The sequence below is a fragment of the Lagenorhynchus albirostris genome, chromosome 14, assembly GCF_949774975.1.
Source record: "Lagenorhynchus albirostris chromosome 14, mLagAlb1.1, whole genome shotgun sequence".
Taxonomy (NCBI): Eukaryota; Metazoa; Chordata; class Mammalia; order Artiodactyla; family Delphinidae; genus Lagenorhynchus; species Lagenorhynchus albirostris.
Window position 1 is genome coordinate 27,639,089 of NC_083108.1, and position 18,764 is coordinate 27,657,852.

At 45.4% G+C, this 18,764-nt stretch overlaps 1 protein-coding gene across 1 annotated transcript in view; it reads right to left on the reverse strand.

The window, feature by feature from the left end:
* The window catches only part of SLC14A2 (solute carrier family 14 member 2), a 55,855-nt gene that overhangs the window by 24,843 nt on the left and 12,248 nt on the right, over positions 1-18,764 (reverse strand). The window contains exons 4-9 of the mRNA XM_060170218.1: positions 17,860-17,988; positions 13,296-13,488; positions 9,247-9,394; positions 7,835-7,969; positions 6,252-6,301; positions 5,575-5,749 (exon numbers count right to left, since the gene is read on the reverse strand). Coding sequence (XP_060026201.1) covers positions 5,575-5,749; positions 6,252-6,301; positions 7,835-7,969; positions 9,247-9,394; positions 13,296-13,488; positions 17,860-17,988 — 830 coding nt within the window. The remainder of the gene's footprint in view (positions 1-5,574; positions 5,750-6,251; positions 6,302-7,834; positions 7,970-9,246; positions 9,395-13,295; positions 13,489-17,859; positions 17,989-18,764) is intronic.

Consider the following 18,764-nt stretch of genomic DNA (forward strand, 5'->3'; position numbering starts at 1 on the left):
TTTGATGGGCAGATCTTAGAGGGTTGACCAGAAGAAGAATCCCTGGAGAGGGGAGAGTGATGAAGAGGAGAAAGTCAAGGACAAGGCACAGTTGAGTGATGCTGGCCCCTCAGTTTGCATTCACACAAGCAGCCATGTTGAGCATTTTGGTAGACTGACCAAATGGTTAACTAGTCAAGCTCTAGGAAAAGCTATAATGGCAGCAATGGTATACTTTTGATATATTTATCTCCATGTTCTTACCTTTTTGCCACCTTAATGATACCTCCCCCTTATTCTTCTGTAGGAACTCAGGGCTATAGAATCACTGAAACTTGGAGCTGGAAGAGAGGCTGCAGTTGTCAGCTGGTCTACATCCACCCAAAGCAAGCATCTCCAACAGGCCCCCAGCCCTGTTCCTGAGCTCAGGGTCTCAGAGGACAACCATTTTTCAGGCAACTTCCACTGTGAAAAAGCACTCCTCTCCACTGATTCAATATCTGCTTGCTTAACACTCCCATGTAGTAGTCCGTATTCCATGCTCTGAAGTATTGTTGAGTAAACTGACTTCTTCTTCCACATGTGTTACCTCATACTACGGACATTCATGGCCCCAGACGTTTCTTCTCCAAGCCGAATACGACAGTTTCATCATCATTCCTGATGAAACAAAGGGGCCTCCAGACCTCATTCACCCAGCCCAGCCCCATGTCAGCATGCCCTCCCTTGCCAAAGATGCTCTCAGAATGTGCTACCCATTTTTTCCTTTGTACTCTCCCCTCTTTTTTCATCCAACCTATTCTCAGAAATGACTCCTTCAAACTAAGATGCAAGTGATTGATCATGCTTACTGTGTTACCTTCCCAGGACTGTTTACATTTTAACAGGTTCAAAGACTTGAACTGAAGGGATGGCTGGGAATGTTTGGGCAGCAGATAATGGCAAGATAGAGGACAAGAGCAGAAGAGGCATAGAAATTTTCCTTAAACCCTTAATATCATGCTTGATACTTTTCCTAAACAGAAGACTAACTCAACAAGATAATTCACTCAAAATCATGAAACTGGTGCTGTGACCTTATGTGGCACAGGTAGTCTGTGGTGACAGCCTCACCTTTACTTCAGGTGAGACTAATCACCTGCTCAGGCAAATCCGCATAAAGTGAATTCCTTGAAGGCAGGAACTGGTCTGATTCTTTCCTGGTTTGTTGTCAGGGGGGCCTGAGTAACATATTAATAGATCCCCATACAATATCTTCTGGATGAATGAGTGAATGAAGTCAGAAAAACAGTTAAAAGGAAATGATAAAGTTAAAAGGAAATGATAAAGTTTAAAATAAAGGGATAAGAATACACCAGAAAAAAAAAAAAAAAAGAAAATACCAGAAAGAAAGTATGGCAACATAAATGTCAGCTGAGCTGGAATTTGGTTAAAGGCACTAATGAGTATAAAAATGGGTACTTTGTAATAGTAAAAGATAAAATTTAAGAAGAAAACTGACAGTCATAGTCCATAGGCACCAAACAATGTAGCTGCTAAATATATGAGACAAATATTTCAGAAATATAAAGAGAGTTTAATAAAACTATACAATTATAGTTGAATTTTAATAAACACTTCAGAATTAAGATTCATAGACAAAAAATAAATAAGTGCATAGAAGAGTTGAATGATGCAATTAATAAATGAATTTAATATGTATTTCCTTCAAATCAAAAATCTGTATTTTGTATGTCCAAAATCAATCAAATACTTGGCCACACAGAAAAATGCATAACATTTTAAAATAGAGATTGAACAGACCATATTCTTTGCTCATAATCCAATAAAACTAGATATAAGAAGTTAAAAAATATCAAAAAGTTTAAAGTGCTAGAAATTAAAAAAACACATTCTTAAATAATCCTTGCATCAAAGAGAAATAAAAAGTAAAGTTATGAACTGTTTAAAACTGATGAAAGTAGAATATTCCAAAACCTACAGTACACAGCTAAAGCTGTACTCAGAGGGAAATTAATAGCCTTAAAATGCCTTTGTTGTTAAAAGAGAAAGATCTAAAATAAAGGAACTTTATATGAATTTTAAAACATTAGGAAGAAAACCATTTAAATAAACCATGAGAAAATAGGAAAAAGACATAGAAAAAAAAACCAAAATGAGTAGAAAAGGACAAATAAATTCTAAACTGTTTCTTTGAAACAAACCAATAAAATGGATGAAGCCCTCACAAGCCTGATTAAGCAAAAGAGAGCAAAATTACATAAGATTAGAAATGAAAAAGGAGACAAAGCAACAGATAACAAGAGAGATAGAGATTATCATGAGAATATTATGAGTAATAGTATGGCAACAAAATTTTACAATTAAAGAAAATGGATTATTCCCTAGCAAACTCCCAAGTTTGACCAAGAAGAAGTAAAAAAATTTATTATGTCAATTATCATAGAAGAAGAAGACAGGAGAGATGATTTAAGATTATTTAAAAATACAGCAAAAAAATAGAACAAAAAATAGAATTTTTTGTTCTAAAAATAGAACAAAACTATTTCACAGTGATAGTAGAACTCATCAGTGTTGTAGGAGAGAAGATGAAAATGGGAGGGTGAGATGGCCAGGTCAGAGGGAAGAGACAGTGGAGAGAGGGAGAAAGGGGTATGTTGGGGAAAGATAGTTTAAGACAGTGCCTCCTCTAAAGCCCCCTTATCCCCAACCCCACACATACATTCCTACTCTCTTTAATGACTGCTTATTTCTGTTCATCCATAAATACTTATGTTCAACTATCATTTGTATACCCAAGGGCTGCTGCTGGTAGTTTGGGGTGATAGTAGGAAAACAGCTATGATATGCTCCCTGAAGCCCTTCTCCTTCCCTCCTGGGGGCCTGCTCCCAAGCAACCCCATGTTGGTGGTGAGAATCTGTAAGGTTAGGGCTCGTGACATACTCATTCAAGGGGACAGTAGTTGGCAAAGCTCTGGTGAAGGTGGGACAAGATCACTCCAGGGAGCTAGCTCTCAGGTCCCGAAAGGCTATTTGGGCTACTTCAGAGGACATCTGGGCATCCGTCTATGGCCTGTGGGAAGAGTGCCCTGCACTGGGCAGAGTTTTCTTAGAGGGGTGGGGATTTTCACTTCTACCCCACCCTCATCCATACTTGAGAGAGAGAGATGCCGCTTCTGCCCACCAGCCTGGCTTAATGAGAATTGTTCTGCCTCTGGAAGGAGATTGTTTGACCAAATTTGAAAAATTACCATCAATTTTCGGCCTCTTAGCCCCCAAAGATTTTTTTTTTTAAACATTTTATCACTCCTGTACAACTTCTCTTGGCCAGAGAATTCAGTGATTAATAATACTTGGCCCCGGCGGTTCTTTCTTACATCACACTAGCAGATAATGTGTTTTTTTATTTGTACATATATAACCTGGCCATCTTGATCACAGTGCGTTATAGAGTTTCTGGGGTCCTGTGGTTTTTCCAGACTTGCTGGACATACTTTTTCCTTTCTCTGAATAACTTAGCTTTTATCCATTTCTTTCCAAATGAGTTTGGCAGCTTGTATTACAGTTAACTTTTAATTCCTGTGGGGGTTAAAGGGGGAACTTGGGAGGGAAAAACAACCCAGATACCAGTGACCAAAGTGGTACCTTGTAAATGACAAACTATGAAGTGGTGTGGGGAGAGAAGGGAGGGGGAGAGATAATCTTGTCCAGTTGAGCTGAAAGCATTTTTCATATCCAAATAGTTTTCCTCTCCTGAAAATCCAATAGAAAGCATGGTTGAAGGACTGTTCCCATCAGATACAGTGCTTTGGATGGAGATTCTCAAGGGCTTAACAGAGAGAAGAGGGGACTTCCTATGACAATTTGCCCATAATGAATGAATAGGGTTTCTGGTTCTATCTCTTGTTAGAATAGCCGGGGTGGGGGTGGTGTGTCTCCCTCCATTTTGGGTGATTGAGCCCCAGAAGCCTTCATCCTCCATATGGAGGGGATCACTCATCACAGGATGGTGGGACAACCTGGCCTGCATGCTCCCTTATAACCCTGAGATTCCAGAGCCCCCCTCCTCTTCCTGCCTAGAAACCCCTGCACTGAAGGGCCTGAGTTTTCTTCTTCCTCTCGTGGTGGTGCACCTGCTGGCAGAGGGGAAAGAGAGTGAGGGGCCGGAGAGGGTGAGCCTTGGGGTGGTTCCCAGACATGTGTGTGGAAGGAAGTCCCCGTGTAAAACTGCGCCTCTTGGTGCTCATCACTGGCCCTGTCAGTCTCTGAAAGAGCCTCAGGGCAGATTTTCCTGCTTCCGGTCACACTGATCACTGTTTCTTGAGTGCCCTCCATTTCCTAAGTATCTTCACACTATCACCCAGCATGGAAATGCCTTGTGGCTTTATCTGGTGTAAAGAACATGGTGGTGTCCTTTGGGTCTGCCCACTTCCCACCAGCTCCTATAACTGTTATGTGGATCTCCAGCTCCTAAGTGTTGTTATATTGATCATCTACATCAGGGACTAGCCCACTATGGCTTGTGGGCCAAATCTAGCTGCTTGCTTAATAAAGTCTTATTGGAACACAGCTGCCATCATTCATTTACATGTTGTCTAAGACTGCTTCGCTCTACAATGACAGAGTTGAGTGTTTGTAAGAGACTGTATAGCCCCCAGAGCCAAAAATATTTACTATTTGACACTTTCTGGGAAAAAGTTGACAACCCCTGATCTATATATAAATAAAGATTGAATGTAAGCTAATGCCTATAATTGGGAAGGCAAATTATGAAATTCATGGATAAGTTTTGTTCTTCTACTCAAGCCTAACCCTTTGTTTAAAGTATCATAAATCTCATAAAGCTTCCAACACCCACAAGCAGACAGGAAAATGAAATAAATTTCCCCAGCCTCTCACATACTGAGCTCAGGTACTTTCCTCAACTGAATTCCCTGCTTAAAGTTGCTGGCTTGACCTACACTGAGAAATGCTTATCCTTCATCATGAGTCATATAGGATTCTAACTTACTGATTCCTTCCTGCTATGGTATACCCTCTCGTCCTTTACTTTGACCCCTGAACATTCAAGACTCCCTATTTAGACACTTTCAGTGCCCTAGCTGTCCCTGTTTTTACTTTAAAACTACCTGTGTGAAATTCCTCTCTTTAATGGAAAGCTGTATGTGCCCATCAGCCATTAGCTCCGTGCACTGTGGTGCCTACATCCCCCGAATTTTCACCCACTCAGGAACTACTCAGCAAGTTCAGTTTCACAGCATCTATTATTTAGTTAAACATGCCAAGAAGATCATCTCTTAATCACCTTTCCAAAAGACTTAAGCCAATGACATTGAAAACACATCCCTTACTACTAGAGCCAGCAAGCTCCTCACCAACTTCCTCTAATGATGCATAATGGTTAGTTAAGGTGATCTGGGCAGGAAGAGAAAATCAGCACCAGGGAAAGGGAGTTACAGGTGTGTTTGGTTCCACACGGGTACAAAGAGAAGCAAAGAAAGTGAGTGCTGCAGCTGATTGACCCAGAGTTGAGATTACAGGGAGCAGACCCAGGTCCAGGCAAAGAGCATTTCTGCCTGTAACTTGGTTAATCACCACTGAGGGACTTCTCTTCTTCACTGCTTTTCACTGTCAGGTAATAGATGCGGTTGGCCTCTGGGTAGGTGACTTTGCTGAGCGGGAGCTTGTAGATGGCTGGGTTGTTGGTCGTCAGGAGCAGGAAGGTGAGTGCCGAGAGGCAGAAGGGCCAGGTGCCTGGTGGCACACCAACCTGAAATCAAAAACACTGGGATCTGAAAATGTTCCTGGGTTCCAGGGACCTTGGGGGAGAAGGATGCGGTAGGGGTTGAGGATGGGGCATTGGTTTCTGGATTTATCATGTCAGAGTAGCTGGTCTGAATTTGAGGTGTTGGTACCTTTGGGCACAATCAGAATCTTTTAATGATGGAGCTGAAAATCCCCCAGGGATGATCTCCCATATCTGGCCAAACATGAGTACCTCCATCTGTCCATCCATGTTCTCCACTGCTAGTTACAATACTCTCTTTCACACACACACACACACACACACACACACACACACACACACACACACACCCTCAGAGGCACATGTATACTATTGCCAGTCCTCTCTGCACAGACCCTGGATAAACCTTGACAAGGGTGTTGTATGGAGTGCTAGCTACCAGAACACAATCACAAGACTCCAAATGTCCTGAAGCCCTGGCTGGGGAGGGGCACTTTAGGGTAGTGTCAGGAGACCCCAAACTTACCACTGACATTATGTTGGAGAGGGCTGCTCCCATGTATGCACAGAACAGGGCTGTGGAAAAACAAGGACCATCGGGAGTCAGCTTTCCAGGGTCCGCCCCCAGCCCTCCCCAAGAGCAGGGCTCCGCTCTGGCTCCAGCAGCTTTGGTGTTTGCACCATACCCTGACATCTGGCATGTTTGCCTGACATTATTAGTTATCTTTGCAGGTAGATGTGACCCATCTCCCATCAGGCTGTGTGTTCTCTGAGGGTAGAGATTAAAGCTTACATACCCCTTTATACCCTCCCCACTTCCATGGTGGCCTTGAATAGAGTCAGGGGTCAATAAGCATCTTTCACTTGTCCACACTGACCTTGGTGATGGTCTAGCACAGGCTGATCTGTCTGGGGGTGAGTGGTCAGACTATGTGAGCTCTGGATAAAGTCCCTCCTGTCCACGATTCTGAGCTGCTGTGATGCTGTTGGACCTTAATCAAGTCCCACCACGGCTGGGCCTTATTGGGTCCCTGAGCCAGGCATGTGGGTTCACCCATAGGATGAGAGTAGTTGGACAGTTAGGGGAGCTCATCCACACCCCTGGTGCCTCTGGACAAGCTCCTTCTACCGCTGTACCTTTGCTCTGTTTCTCTGTCCAGAACACCTTTTCCCCCATCTTTGCCTATCCAAATCCCACCCTGAAAGTGTTGAGATAAACCCCAGCCTCCTCTTGAAGCCTTCCCAGATGGTTCCAGCCACAGGAATCTGCCACTCCTCTGAAGGACAAAGACAGTTACAGTTTGAACCTCAAAATACCCGGCACTTTTGACTTGGTAAATATTTACAGAGCCCACTGTCTCCAAGCCCAGCCTTGTGCCGGATGCTGAGGAGGATACGAGAGACATGGAAGTCATTTACAGTCCCCACACGTAAGTGGGGAAAAAACAGGAAAAGCTCTTCTAGATGATATTCTGCCCTTTAAGAACATGGTGCTGGGGTGCAGTTGTAATGATCGTGGTCCATTTCTCTTCTCTTCTCTGTTTACTCTATGAAAATCAAGCTTCCTTAGCGCTATGTTCTCATTTTCTGGGACCTCAGTGCTGCCAGGTACATACATCATCTCACTGGATCTTTCCAACCATCTTTTTAGATATCTTAGCCTGAATAATTGTGCAATTATTTCTCCTCTGCTAGACCATGGCTTCATGAGGATGTGGTCACCTCTGTATTCTCCATGCCTAGCCAAGGGCCTAGAGCTTAGTGGTGCCTTACAAATAGTGGTTGAATGAAGAGTTATTCAGGGCAGGAACACTGCCACTAGCACATGAGGAAACGTGTGTGGGATTTCCTTGTGAAATTTATAACACTGTGTACATATAGTAGCAGTGATAGTGGTGGTGACTCCATCTGACAGTGGAGGAGCCTCAAATCCCGTAGCTGTTAGGGACTCTACCATTAAACCCTCTAGTGATAGGACCCCAGCCACAGTCCTTCCATCACTACTGCTCAGTACTGATTAGTGGCCACCATGGATGTCACATAACCAGGGGAGTGGGGAGGGCAAGGAACAGCAGAGTGGCTTGGTTGCCAGCTTTCCCAGATACCCACCGCAGATGAGGGCCAGCAGGTGGGTCTGCCAGGTAAGGGCATAGAACATGCCACCGATGGCGATGCAGGAGAGGACGCAGTTGTAGCTCCAGAGGCCCAGGTAGATAGTCTTGAAGGGCGTGGCCACCGTCAGGGCTGTGGGACAAGGTGTTGCATTTCTGGCTGATTCAGGGTCACAGCACAAAGATCACCCCATGCTGGTGCCAGGTCTCAGGTGGCCTCTCTTCCGTCGTTCCCCCCACACCTGCTACCCCTACTCATCAGAGGAGCCTCTGCAAATAGTGTCTGGTCTTAGGAAACTAAAAATGGGAGGAGAGCAGTGGTTTCCACTGTTTTTCAAAGATTTCACTCAGAGGTATGACTACTTCTATGGTGAGGGTAAGCCAAACAGGTGGACTCTAGGCCCTCCCCACTCCTTTGGCCAGAGCAGCTGCATTTTTAGCAAGAAAGATTTCAATTGAAAAAGTTCTGCTTCAGCTGGTTGAAAAACATTATGTATATACAGATATAGCTATATCTATATATACAGTTGGAGAAATGAGAAGCAAAAGGGGTAGGATGTGAACAGCAGGTGATCTGGGTAAAGAATTTGTGGGTGCCTCTTGGACTATTTTTATTTTCGTAATTTTTTTTTTTTTTTTTTGTGGTACGCGGACCTCTCACTGTTGTGGCCTCTCCCGTTGCGGAGCACAGTCTCCGGACACGCAGGCTCAGTGGCCATGGCTCACGGGCCCAGCCGCTCCGCGGCATGTGGGATCCTCCCGGACCGGGGCACGAACCCATGTGCCCTGCATCGGCAGGCGGACTCTCAACCACTGCGCCACCAGGGAAGCCCTATTTTCATAATTTTTGATAAGTTTGAAATTCTTTCCAAATATAACAATTTATTTTTAAAGTTGTGCTTCCAAGAAGTTTTTGAAAAATATTGCGATAAATCAACAGGCTCCTATTCTTAAAGCGCCCGACGTCTATTTCTGACTCTACTGTTTGCAGTTACATATATAAGTGTGTATATATACACATATATAGAAATTAAATGACATTTGTCAAATGGTAATTCAATTTCTGAGAAAAGTTTTCCTTTTAGCTTAGTCAAAATTTCGAAGGGCTGGGTCATTTATACCTCTGCTTGGTCTGCTACTGGCCCCCACCCTCACTGGGTTACCCTCCTCCCACCCCTCAGCTCCCAGGGGCTCAGCTTACAGGCCAACACGTCTCAGTCCCTTTGCATCTCTCCACACATCCTGCTACTGCAATCTGCTCCCTTTGCGGACTCGAGAAATGGAAAAATAATTCTCAAGCCCTGACAGTGTTTAAAAACTCCAGTGAAGATAAGTCTAGACAATTTGCTGTGTGCTGGGGAAAAATGACCCCAGGAAAATGATCCCTGCAGAGAGGGGGCCCTGTCCTACCTGCTAGCATCCCCACGATTGAGCCAATGGCTGCATGCAAGCAGATGAGTGGCGAGCAGATGAACAGGGCCACCAGGAACACGCCACCTGTCCAGGGATTGTCGCAGCCATACACCTGTCCGACTCCAATGGGGATGGATTGTAGCAGCTGCAAAGTCAACAGAATCCAGGTCACTGGAGCGTGGGCTGATAATGCAAGGACCAGGCCCTAGGGCCAGGAGTGAGCCATTCCTGGGTGGGTAATGGGGTGGAACGGAAGGATGGTTGTGCCCTCCAGTGTGTGGGAGAACGTGGGAGGGCACAAACTGGAACAAATAACTCCTCACTCCACCACCTGGCAGGCATCTGAGCATCCCTCATGCAAAGCCGGGCAGGTCCCCCAACACAGAGGCCAGACAGAAGTGCTTCTGAGGGACACATGGCTTTTGCTTTGAGGGGACCAGAGGATACCTCCCTGGACTGCCACTGGGGATTTCAGGCACTAGGGGATTTCCCCTAGACCTTCTGAAATTCTAGAAATATTCCAGGAATTTTAGAAATATTCTAGGCCATTTTGATGAATGATTTGACCAAAGGTCAGCCAGCTCATTGTGGCCAAGCCCAGGCTAGAGCCTCTGAGCTTGACCCCTAGTCTACTGGTGGCTGCCTCACATTCAGTGCTACCTGGGGGATGGTGGGACCCTGGGAAGGAGGGGAAGCCACTTCCCCTGCTCTGGAGGAGCACTTCGCATTGCAGAAAGGTAGCGCGAGGAACATCTGGAGAACAGCATGGAGCCCCAAATCCCTGGGCCTGACAGTCATTGGGTGGCGCTGGAATTGGAGGTGATTGATTTGGCAGTGATGTCAGATAGCCTTTTTTTGCCCTAGCTGAACCACCCACACCTTGGCAAAAAGTTCTTTGAGGGCAAAAAGGAAAGGAGGGAGATTGACAGGGCAGGGAGAGGACTGGCTTGGGAGTCGAGAGCTCTAGCTTTTTTTTTTTTTTTTTTTGCGGTACGCGGGCCTCTTACTGTTGTGGCCTCTCCCATTGCGGAGCACAGGCTCCAGGCGCGCAGGCTCAGCGGCCATGGCTCACGGGCAGACTCTCAACCACTGCGCCACCAGGGAAGCCCGAGAGCTCTAGCTTTTAGGGGCTCTGCAGGAGGTCATTGTGTAACCGCTGGCATGTTGCCTCCTCTGGTGGCCTCCTCCGTAAGATGGGGAGGCTGTCCTAGCCGACTATCTTCCAGCTTTAAGGTTCTGCCAACTCCTTTCTCCATTACCAGCTCACATGACCTTTTTGAGGACAGGTCTCCTTTACCTGGGCCCATAATAGGTGCTTAATAAATATGTGTTGGTTAGCTCAGTGGTTTCCAAACCTTGTGTACATTGGAATCACCTAAAGGTCTTTTAAAAAAATGTTGATGTCTGGCCCCTCCCCAGACATTCTGTTTTAACTGGTGTGGGGGGTCAGGAGGCATGGCTGGGGCCTCTGGTGACTCTAATGTACAACAGAGCTTGGGGACCAATGGATTAGCTACAGACAATCTACTGTAGATGTTGGGAGCATTGCATTTCTCCCTTTGATGAAATTTTGTTCTTTTTAACAACTTGACTTAATTCTGGAGTCAGTATGATTTCTTTAGAGAATTTGAGGAGTCCCAGAGAGCTTTTAAACTATGTCCATTCTTGTCTCCGAATGGGTGGCCTTTTAATCACCAAGCACTGTTTGGGCCAGAGTCTATAGACTTCTGCAAGGAATCATAGGGTAGGGGCCCCGTCTCATTTAAAGAAACCCTGAAAACCCTTTGTACCAGTCCAGGGAGCTCAGCTTCAGAGTGGGAACAGGTTGGAAATCTACTCAGTAAATATTCCATGACTTCCCTACATCTGAGGAATGCAGGATGCTGCGGGGAATCCGACTCCCACCTTCCCAACTGGGGACCCAGGTTTAAGGCCCAAGCAGGCAAGAATGAGAAGAATGAGGGGACAAGCTGCTTTGGAGTGAAGCCTGGGTTTAGAATGAAGCTCTGCCGGTTTCCAAATTTCAGCCTGGCGAATGGTGGCCCTGGTCCCTCCAAGCTGTGCTCCGGGCCACAGCCAATACCCTGGTGCGCAGTGCAGTCAGGTGTGCGGTGGAAATTTACTAAGGACCGGCCTCCTATGTACTCCGGATAATCCTTGTGTAACAACAACAAGCTGGTTAAACAAAACAGAAGTCACTCCCCTCATTGTTTTGAAGAGAAAGAGGGAAATGGCATTGATTCTTCAAAACTCAGATCTGGATGTGCAGAAGAAAAGGAGCCAGTGGTCAGAGTGGTGGTGGTGGGGAATTCAGAGGGTGTGCTTGGGCCTCAGGGTATCTGAATTTGGCTCCTACCACTTTGTTTGTTTTGAAGATGAACAAGAGGTACCTCTACAGTGTGGCTGTCTCCACTCTGGTCCCCTCAGCACAGGACAGTACAGCCTCACCGTGCAGGGTGGGTGGGGGGCTTAGTGGCCCTTTCTCTCTGGCAGTGCCACATGTCCCTGTGGCTGTCACTCAGACTCACCCCTAGGGCTCAGGGATAGCGGGTTGTGCCCCTGAGGCCGTGTATGTCCAGTCGCCAGATGGCTGATCACTGATGATTCAAAATTAGTTTTGTCCCTGCTCTGACCCCAGCAGTTTCCCATTTGAGAGGGTGGGCTTTTGCTTAAATGCAGGGCTCTGTCTTTTCCTGTCTTTTCCATTGTCTTGAATTTAGACCCTAATCCTGCTTCTGATCCCATTCTAACCTCAGCCTCAGGTAAAGCTTTTAAAAAGACAAAAGCCTGAAAAAGGTTGGCATTGCTGGCAGCAGTGTTTGCCATGAGGGGCAGGGGAGCCTTTCCTTTTCTGACAGGTTCAGGCTCGGAGTTTGGCTGACGCTGCAGGGCCTGTGCTGTCCACCCCACCTGGTGTCTGCCCGGCACCAGGGCCACCCAGAGGTTTAAGCACATCTAGACAAGGACTTGGCTGGGGGGGGGGGAGGGCTCAGAAATCAGATATTGTGAACAATATTTGAGGCACTAGCTACAGTTTGACCTCAGGGATCTAACCCTCTCTGTGCCTTGGTTTTCCTGTCTGTGAAAGGGGATGATTATAGAACTTACAGCATTGGGTTATGATGAGGGTTAAATGAGTTAGTAAGCTAAGGACTTGGAACAGTGTCTGATACGTAATAAACTTGCTTTAGTGTAAGCTGTTAGCTATCTCTATATTCATTAACAAAGGCAAAATTTTACGATTCTGTATATCTAATCTTATGTTAGGTTTTTATTATATCCCTTGATCTCTGATGTCTAGAGATCAGTAGAATAAATGAATATGTACATGTGCGATAGAATATAAAGCAGAGTTTCTCAACTTTGGAATTGCTGAAATTTTGGGCTGGTTAATTCTTTGCTGTGGGACAGGGGCTGACCTGTGCATTGTGGGATATCTAGCAGCATCCCTCGCCTCTACCCGCTAGATGCCAGTGGCACCCTTTCTCCCCAGTCTTGATAATTATAACATTTCTGCAGACATTTGCCTTCCCCAGGAGGGCAAAAATCACTCTTGCTTGAGAACCGCTGATATGGAAAATAAACAAAAATTTAACCCCATCTTCTATTGATAATATCTTTAAAATCTTAATTTTAAACATTATTTTAGTGTCCTGACCCTTCACCCAACTATCTGTTTTAGTTAATATTTTCCCCTTAATCCCACCGTTCTGTCTTGTCAACTTAACCTTTATCTGTAAACTTGTTTATTATCTGTTTCCCTGTGCAGAGTGTAGGCGTCATGAAGGCAGGGATGTTGTTTTGTTCTCCATGTATTCCCAGTGTCTGATAAAGTGCCCAACACAAATAAGGTCCTCAGTAGGGGTTTATTGAAAGAACATATGGAGGTGGCAGTGACCGTTTCCTGTCCTCCTCTCTGCTAAGACCCATCATCTGCTGGAGGTGCATCTAGAGAAGATGAGAGCCTGAGTAATCCACAAAGTGGTGGTGAGTGAGACGGTCTGCAGTGGAAACAGGGCCCCACACACCTGCCACTGGTGACTTACCAAAGACATCTCAATCTCTGACCAGGTGATGTTCGGCACTGAAGACACGGGCTCCACCAGCGTCGTGGGGAAGAAGAGGTTGTAGTGGCCCGTGGCCGCCAAGTACAGGGTCACTGCGATGTTGAAGGGCAGTGTGAAGACCGGGAGGTCCCACTTGCTGAAGATGGAACTCAAGGCACTAGAAAAGACAGGGCTGGAGATGGAAGGGACAAAGGATTAATCGCTGTGCTCATCCTTCAGTCTATACTGTCTAGTCAGCTCTGTATCCCCTCTCCTTGGCACAGCCATTCCTGGCTCCCTTGAGACTCGAGTGGTCCATTTACCTGGGACTGGAAATAAGGTGTTCAATATAAGTCTACATCTTTGGGAAACAAAACTTAAAAGTCTTATAACTTGTTTTCAATAGAAAATGTTACAAAATAATTTATATATTTCCTTGTTTCTTAAACCAAGAAAACTAAACAAGATCTTATCCTTACAAAATGTCATGTATTGCCTTTGGGTCATTACAATGTACATCACAATGTATCGTGGGCTGTGATAACATTTAGACTGTATGCTTTAAATAACCTTCTAAGAGGAGGCTGCTACGAATATAGCAATTCGGCTGAAGTACTTGGAATTATGCTAGGAGCCACCATGTGAAAATGAAACCTTCAGTTGTCTGTGTCCTCTGTCTTCCTGGTGTCTTCCTTGGGGAGAGAGTGGATTCTGGAGAAAGATGGAGCGAGGTGCAAATCCTAACTCCTACACTTACAGGCTGAGTGAGCTGCGTTAGGAAATTAACCTTCCTTAGCCTCAGTTTCCTCTGAAAGGGCCATCCACCTGGCACCCAACACTCTACATCTCCCACAAGCAGTGAGCTGCAGGACAAAACTTGAACTCATGTGATGCAGTTGATTGGCTCACTTTTAATTAAGTACGATGAATCTCAATTGGGCATTTAAGACTGCCTGAAATCCCTACTATACGTCCCTAGCAAATTAACTCCAACTTGCTGAGACAACAATTTTGCATTTTCTCCTTTCTCAGTTCTTCACTTTCTGCTTCCCTTTAGTTTCAGCTAACCACCTTGCTTTACGCCACTAAGAAAACAGAAATGACAAGATGAGAAATGCTTCATTTTCCCGACCGTAAGATTCATACTCCGACTGCTTTGTTCCCACATACTCTTCCTCTCTGCCTTTTTCATATAATGGAAGTGTCCTTGCTCCCTTATCAGGCCAATTCTTTTCCTTGTACTTTGGGATCCAGTCTCTCAAAGACTTCATTCTTGCAATTCTCTCCTTTCTCTCCTGCAGCTTCAACCTCTCCTTTTTCTCCAGGTCACTCTCATAAATACATAATGTGTTCTAGTACCTTCTACCTTAAAAATCCTCCCCCTTTCTTATTTCTGCTCCAAATATTGCCCCTTTTCTCTGCCCCCTGCGCAACAATACTCTTCAAAACTTGTCTATCTTTGTTGTCCCCAATTTTTCTACTCCCATTCTTTCCTAAACCCACTCCAGTCAGGTGGATATTCTCCCCACACCACAGAAATGGCTTTTGTCCAGTTCACCGATGACATCTCTCTTGCCGTGGTCATTCTCTGCCCCTTTCATTTGACAGTTGGATCCTCCGCCTGGATCGAAACACTTTCTGTCAGGGCTACCACGACACTGCACTTAGTTGCTTCTCTAGCTTATCCTTCTCAAGTCCCCTTCAGTGGTTCTTCCACTCTTCTGCCAGGCATCTAAATCTTGGAAGATCCTACAGCTCTGTCTTGGATCTTCTCTTTTGGAATCCTCTCCTCCTGGGTGATAACCTTTAGTTTCAAGGATGAAATATCTTCCATATGCTTCTGCCTTCCTAATCTTGACCAAATCACTAAGTTCCAGATTTGCACATCCAATTTCTTTCTCAGCATCTCTACTCAGAATGCTGAAGTTTAATATGTCCAGACAGAACTCTTGACGTGTGTCCTGTCCCTCACCATCAACTGGTTTTTCTTTCCGTCTCCTCCATCAACCCAGGTGCTCAGGCAAATTATAGGAGTGCACCGAGTCTTCCTTCACCCCCACCCCCAAACTCCACAGCCTCCCAGAAAGTCCTGCCAACTACCTTCCTTAAAATATATCCCAAGCCCAACCACTTCTCTTCACCTTCATGGACATCACCCTGGTTAAAGCATTCCTGTCCTCTGTGGCTTATTGCAGCACACCTAACTATGCTTCTAGCATCCACTCCCACTCCAGCTAAAATCCGTTCTCCACACTACCAGCAGAGTGATTTGTTTAAATTTAAACCACATCCTATCACTCCTCTGCTTAAAACCCTTTAACTGCTTCTCATCACAGTTGTAAAACTCAAAAGGCTTACTGGAGAGGTACAAACTATTAGGTACAAAATAAGCTACAAGGATATATTGTACAATACGGGGAATATAACCAATCTTATAATAACTATAAATGGAGTATAACCTTTAAAAATTGTGAATCACTATATTATACACCTATAACTTATATAACGTTGTACAGCAACTATATTTCAATTAAAAGAAAGGCTTACTAGATCCACAAGGTGTATGGGCCTTGGCCATCATCTACTTCTGCCCTCACCTCCTGCCACCCCTCCTTCATTCACTGGGCTTCAGCCCCTCTGGTCTTGTTTCTTGAACACATCATACTTCTCCAGTAGGTGTCTTTGCATATGCCACTGGTTCTGCCTGCAATATACTTCACCCAGATCTTCAGATGACAGGTACTTTCTTATTTAGGTGACAGTTCAGATGTCTCCTCTTCCAAATGGCCTTCCCTGACCACCCAAGTCTGGGATCACTCTTTGTCCCATTTGCTCCATTTTGCTTTCCTCAAAGCACATATCATATCTTGAAACGATCGTTTTACTGAACAATTGATGAGTTTATTTCTATCTTTGCCAAGAAGAATGTCAGCTCCCAGAGGATGGAGACTTTCTCTTGCTCACAGCTCTCCCCGACATCTAGAATAGTCTCTGCACATAGCAGGCCCTCAGCAAATTTTTGTTTGTTGGATAACTCCAGCACTACTTAGTACCTACGCTGTGGATTGGATTTCCAGGATTGTGTGAGTGGATTCATGAAGTGCCCGGATAGTAGCACAGAGCTCAGCCAGCGTAGGGGCCCAATGTTTTTTTCTTTTTTTTTTTTTCACTTTAAATTGGGAAGTGAGGGTGGGGATGGGGGCACGGTAGACACACTGCCACCCAGTGCACTGTGTCTGAGGGGCTTAATCTATGTAGTTATAAACCAAATGTATGCAAATGAAGACAAGTTCTCCTCCTCCTCAGGCGTGGCGTGTGGGGGACATTAAGGAAATCCCCACAGAAATGACTGTGTTAGCATTTTGTTTTGATAGATTAACGAAGAAATCCTAAGAAGAAATGTAAATTGCCCAGAATGCTTAATGTAGTAATTTATTTGCAAACACTCCTAAAAAGTAACGGAACAGCACTTAAACTAAACTAAACTAACTGGTTTTAGTAACTCCAGACTTTGAAACCAAAGAAAGATGTTAAAAATCAGTCGACATGTCAGAGAGTGGTAGAGTTCAGGGGGTTGGGGGACATGGGCTCCCCTCAGGCTTCCTGCTACCATGTGACAGTGGGTGCGACCAGACCGCTTGACGCTATAGGTTAGGAACCTATAGGAACGCTACAGGAACCACTGTAGGTTCAAGTGAGCTGAACATTACATATGTAAGAGGCCTATTTGTTGCTAACACCCTTCATCTTGACTTTTATTCCTTCTGAAAAATGAGGCAAATGCATAGCAAAACCTCAACTGATGCTTCTTGTTCAAAGATTCTATGCTTTAAATATAGACATTTTGTTTCAAGAAAGCTCTCTGATTCTATCACAAGTGAGTTTCAGCTTTTGGGTCTTGGTGAGGCCACGGGATAGACGATTCCCATGTAGGCTGGAGTTGAATAGTGCAGACTCTGGGTTCATCATCTGGGGCAGGTTGCATAGCCTCTGCATGCCTTAGCCTTCCCTTCTGTAAATTGGGGACAGTAATAGTCCTCCCTTGCCTAGCACTGTGCCTGGCATGTAGAAAATACTCAGTAAATGTTAGCCTTTATTACTAAGCCTATCATTCAGAGGAGGTTGTCAGCACAGTAAAAAAAAAAAAAAAAAAAAAAATGTAGCAGGGCTTCCCTGGTGGCACAGTGGTTGAACGTCCGCCTGCTGATGCAGGGGACACGGGTTCGTGCCCCGGTCCGGGAAGATCCCACATGCCGTGGAGCGGCTGGGCCCGTGAGCCATGGCCGCTGAGCCTGCGCGTCCGGAGCCTGTGCTCCGCAACGGGAGAGGCCACAACAGTGAGAGGCCTGCGTATTGCAAAAAAAAAAATGTAGCGTTTGCTCTTTGAAAGGTCCGTGTTATTCCAAACTCAAAATGATCCTCTTCTGTTGCAACTCAACTCATGGACTCTTGCAAGATAGAGACAAACCAGGTTGACTATGAAGACACTGGGCCCCACAACAGTGTCAGACACAGCACCTTGGGACCCTGTAGGTCCGAGAGCGGAAAGAAGGAGGTGCCTCACCAGGACATGGCTGTGAAGGTCACAGGAAGCAGAAGCCACCAGTAATAGTCTAACTTCTCGGAGAACACAGCTATCAGCATTCCCACCAGCATCCCATTGTATCCATGGAGACCCGAGGCGATGGTGGTCCTGGGGTTGAAAACAGAGGTACTGTGTGAATTTGTTGGCACTTACTGGGTCTGTTCCTCCTGCTGCTCACAGAAAAAAGTCAGCTTAGTCAATGAGTATAGGGTAGTCACACAGCTGCCGGCACATTTCTAGATCACACACACACACACACACACACACACACACACACACACCCCTTGATTACCCTTACTGATCTAGAATTAAATAATGCACTTTGTGTCTAAGCTCCCCTTTGCTTCTCAGGGGAGTCTAGACTGCTTTATATAGAGGGAAATCTAAGAGAAACCTGAGGTGTGTCACGGGGAAGGGGTGTGTGTGTGTGTGTGGTTTTTCAGAGAGAAAGGAGGGTTCAGAGAGCACTGGGGTAGTCAGGGGTGGCTCCCTGGCAGAGGAGGGATTTGAAGGAAGGGTAGGATTAGTTAGGCCGAAGCAAAAGTGCTCAGTTGGGAAGAGTGTGATGCTACATGGTAGGTTGGGTGGGACCCGTCAGAGAAGGCTTTGGAAACCAAGCTGAGGGATTGGGTTTTTAGCTAATGCACACTTGTCTTAGATTCTTAATCAGGATATTTGGGAAGATTAGGCAGAGAATGTGTGTGTGTTTCCCTCATAAAACTGGGAGCAAAAGAAGAGTCCATGGAGCAACTCTTTGAATGGCTTGGCAAGTTTTCCAGTGAATTATGGTCAGGAGGGAAGTTGGTGAATTAGACTGTCAGAGCAGGAAAGGACACAGGCTTCTTGAAGGTGACCTGTAGGTGGGCTGGATGGAGTTCACCTCA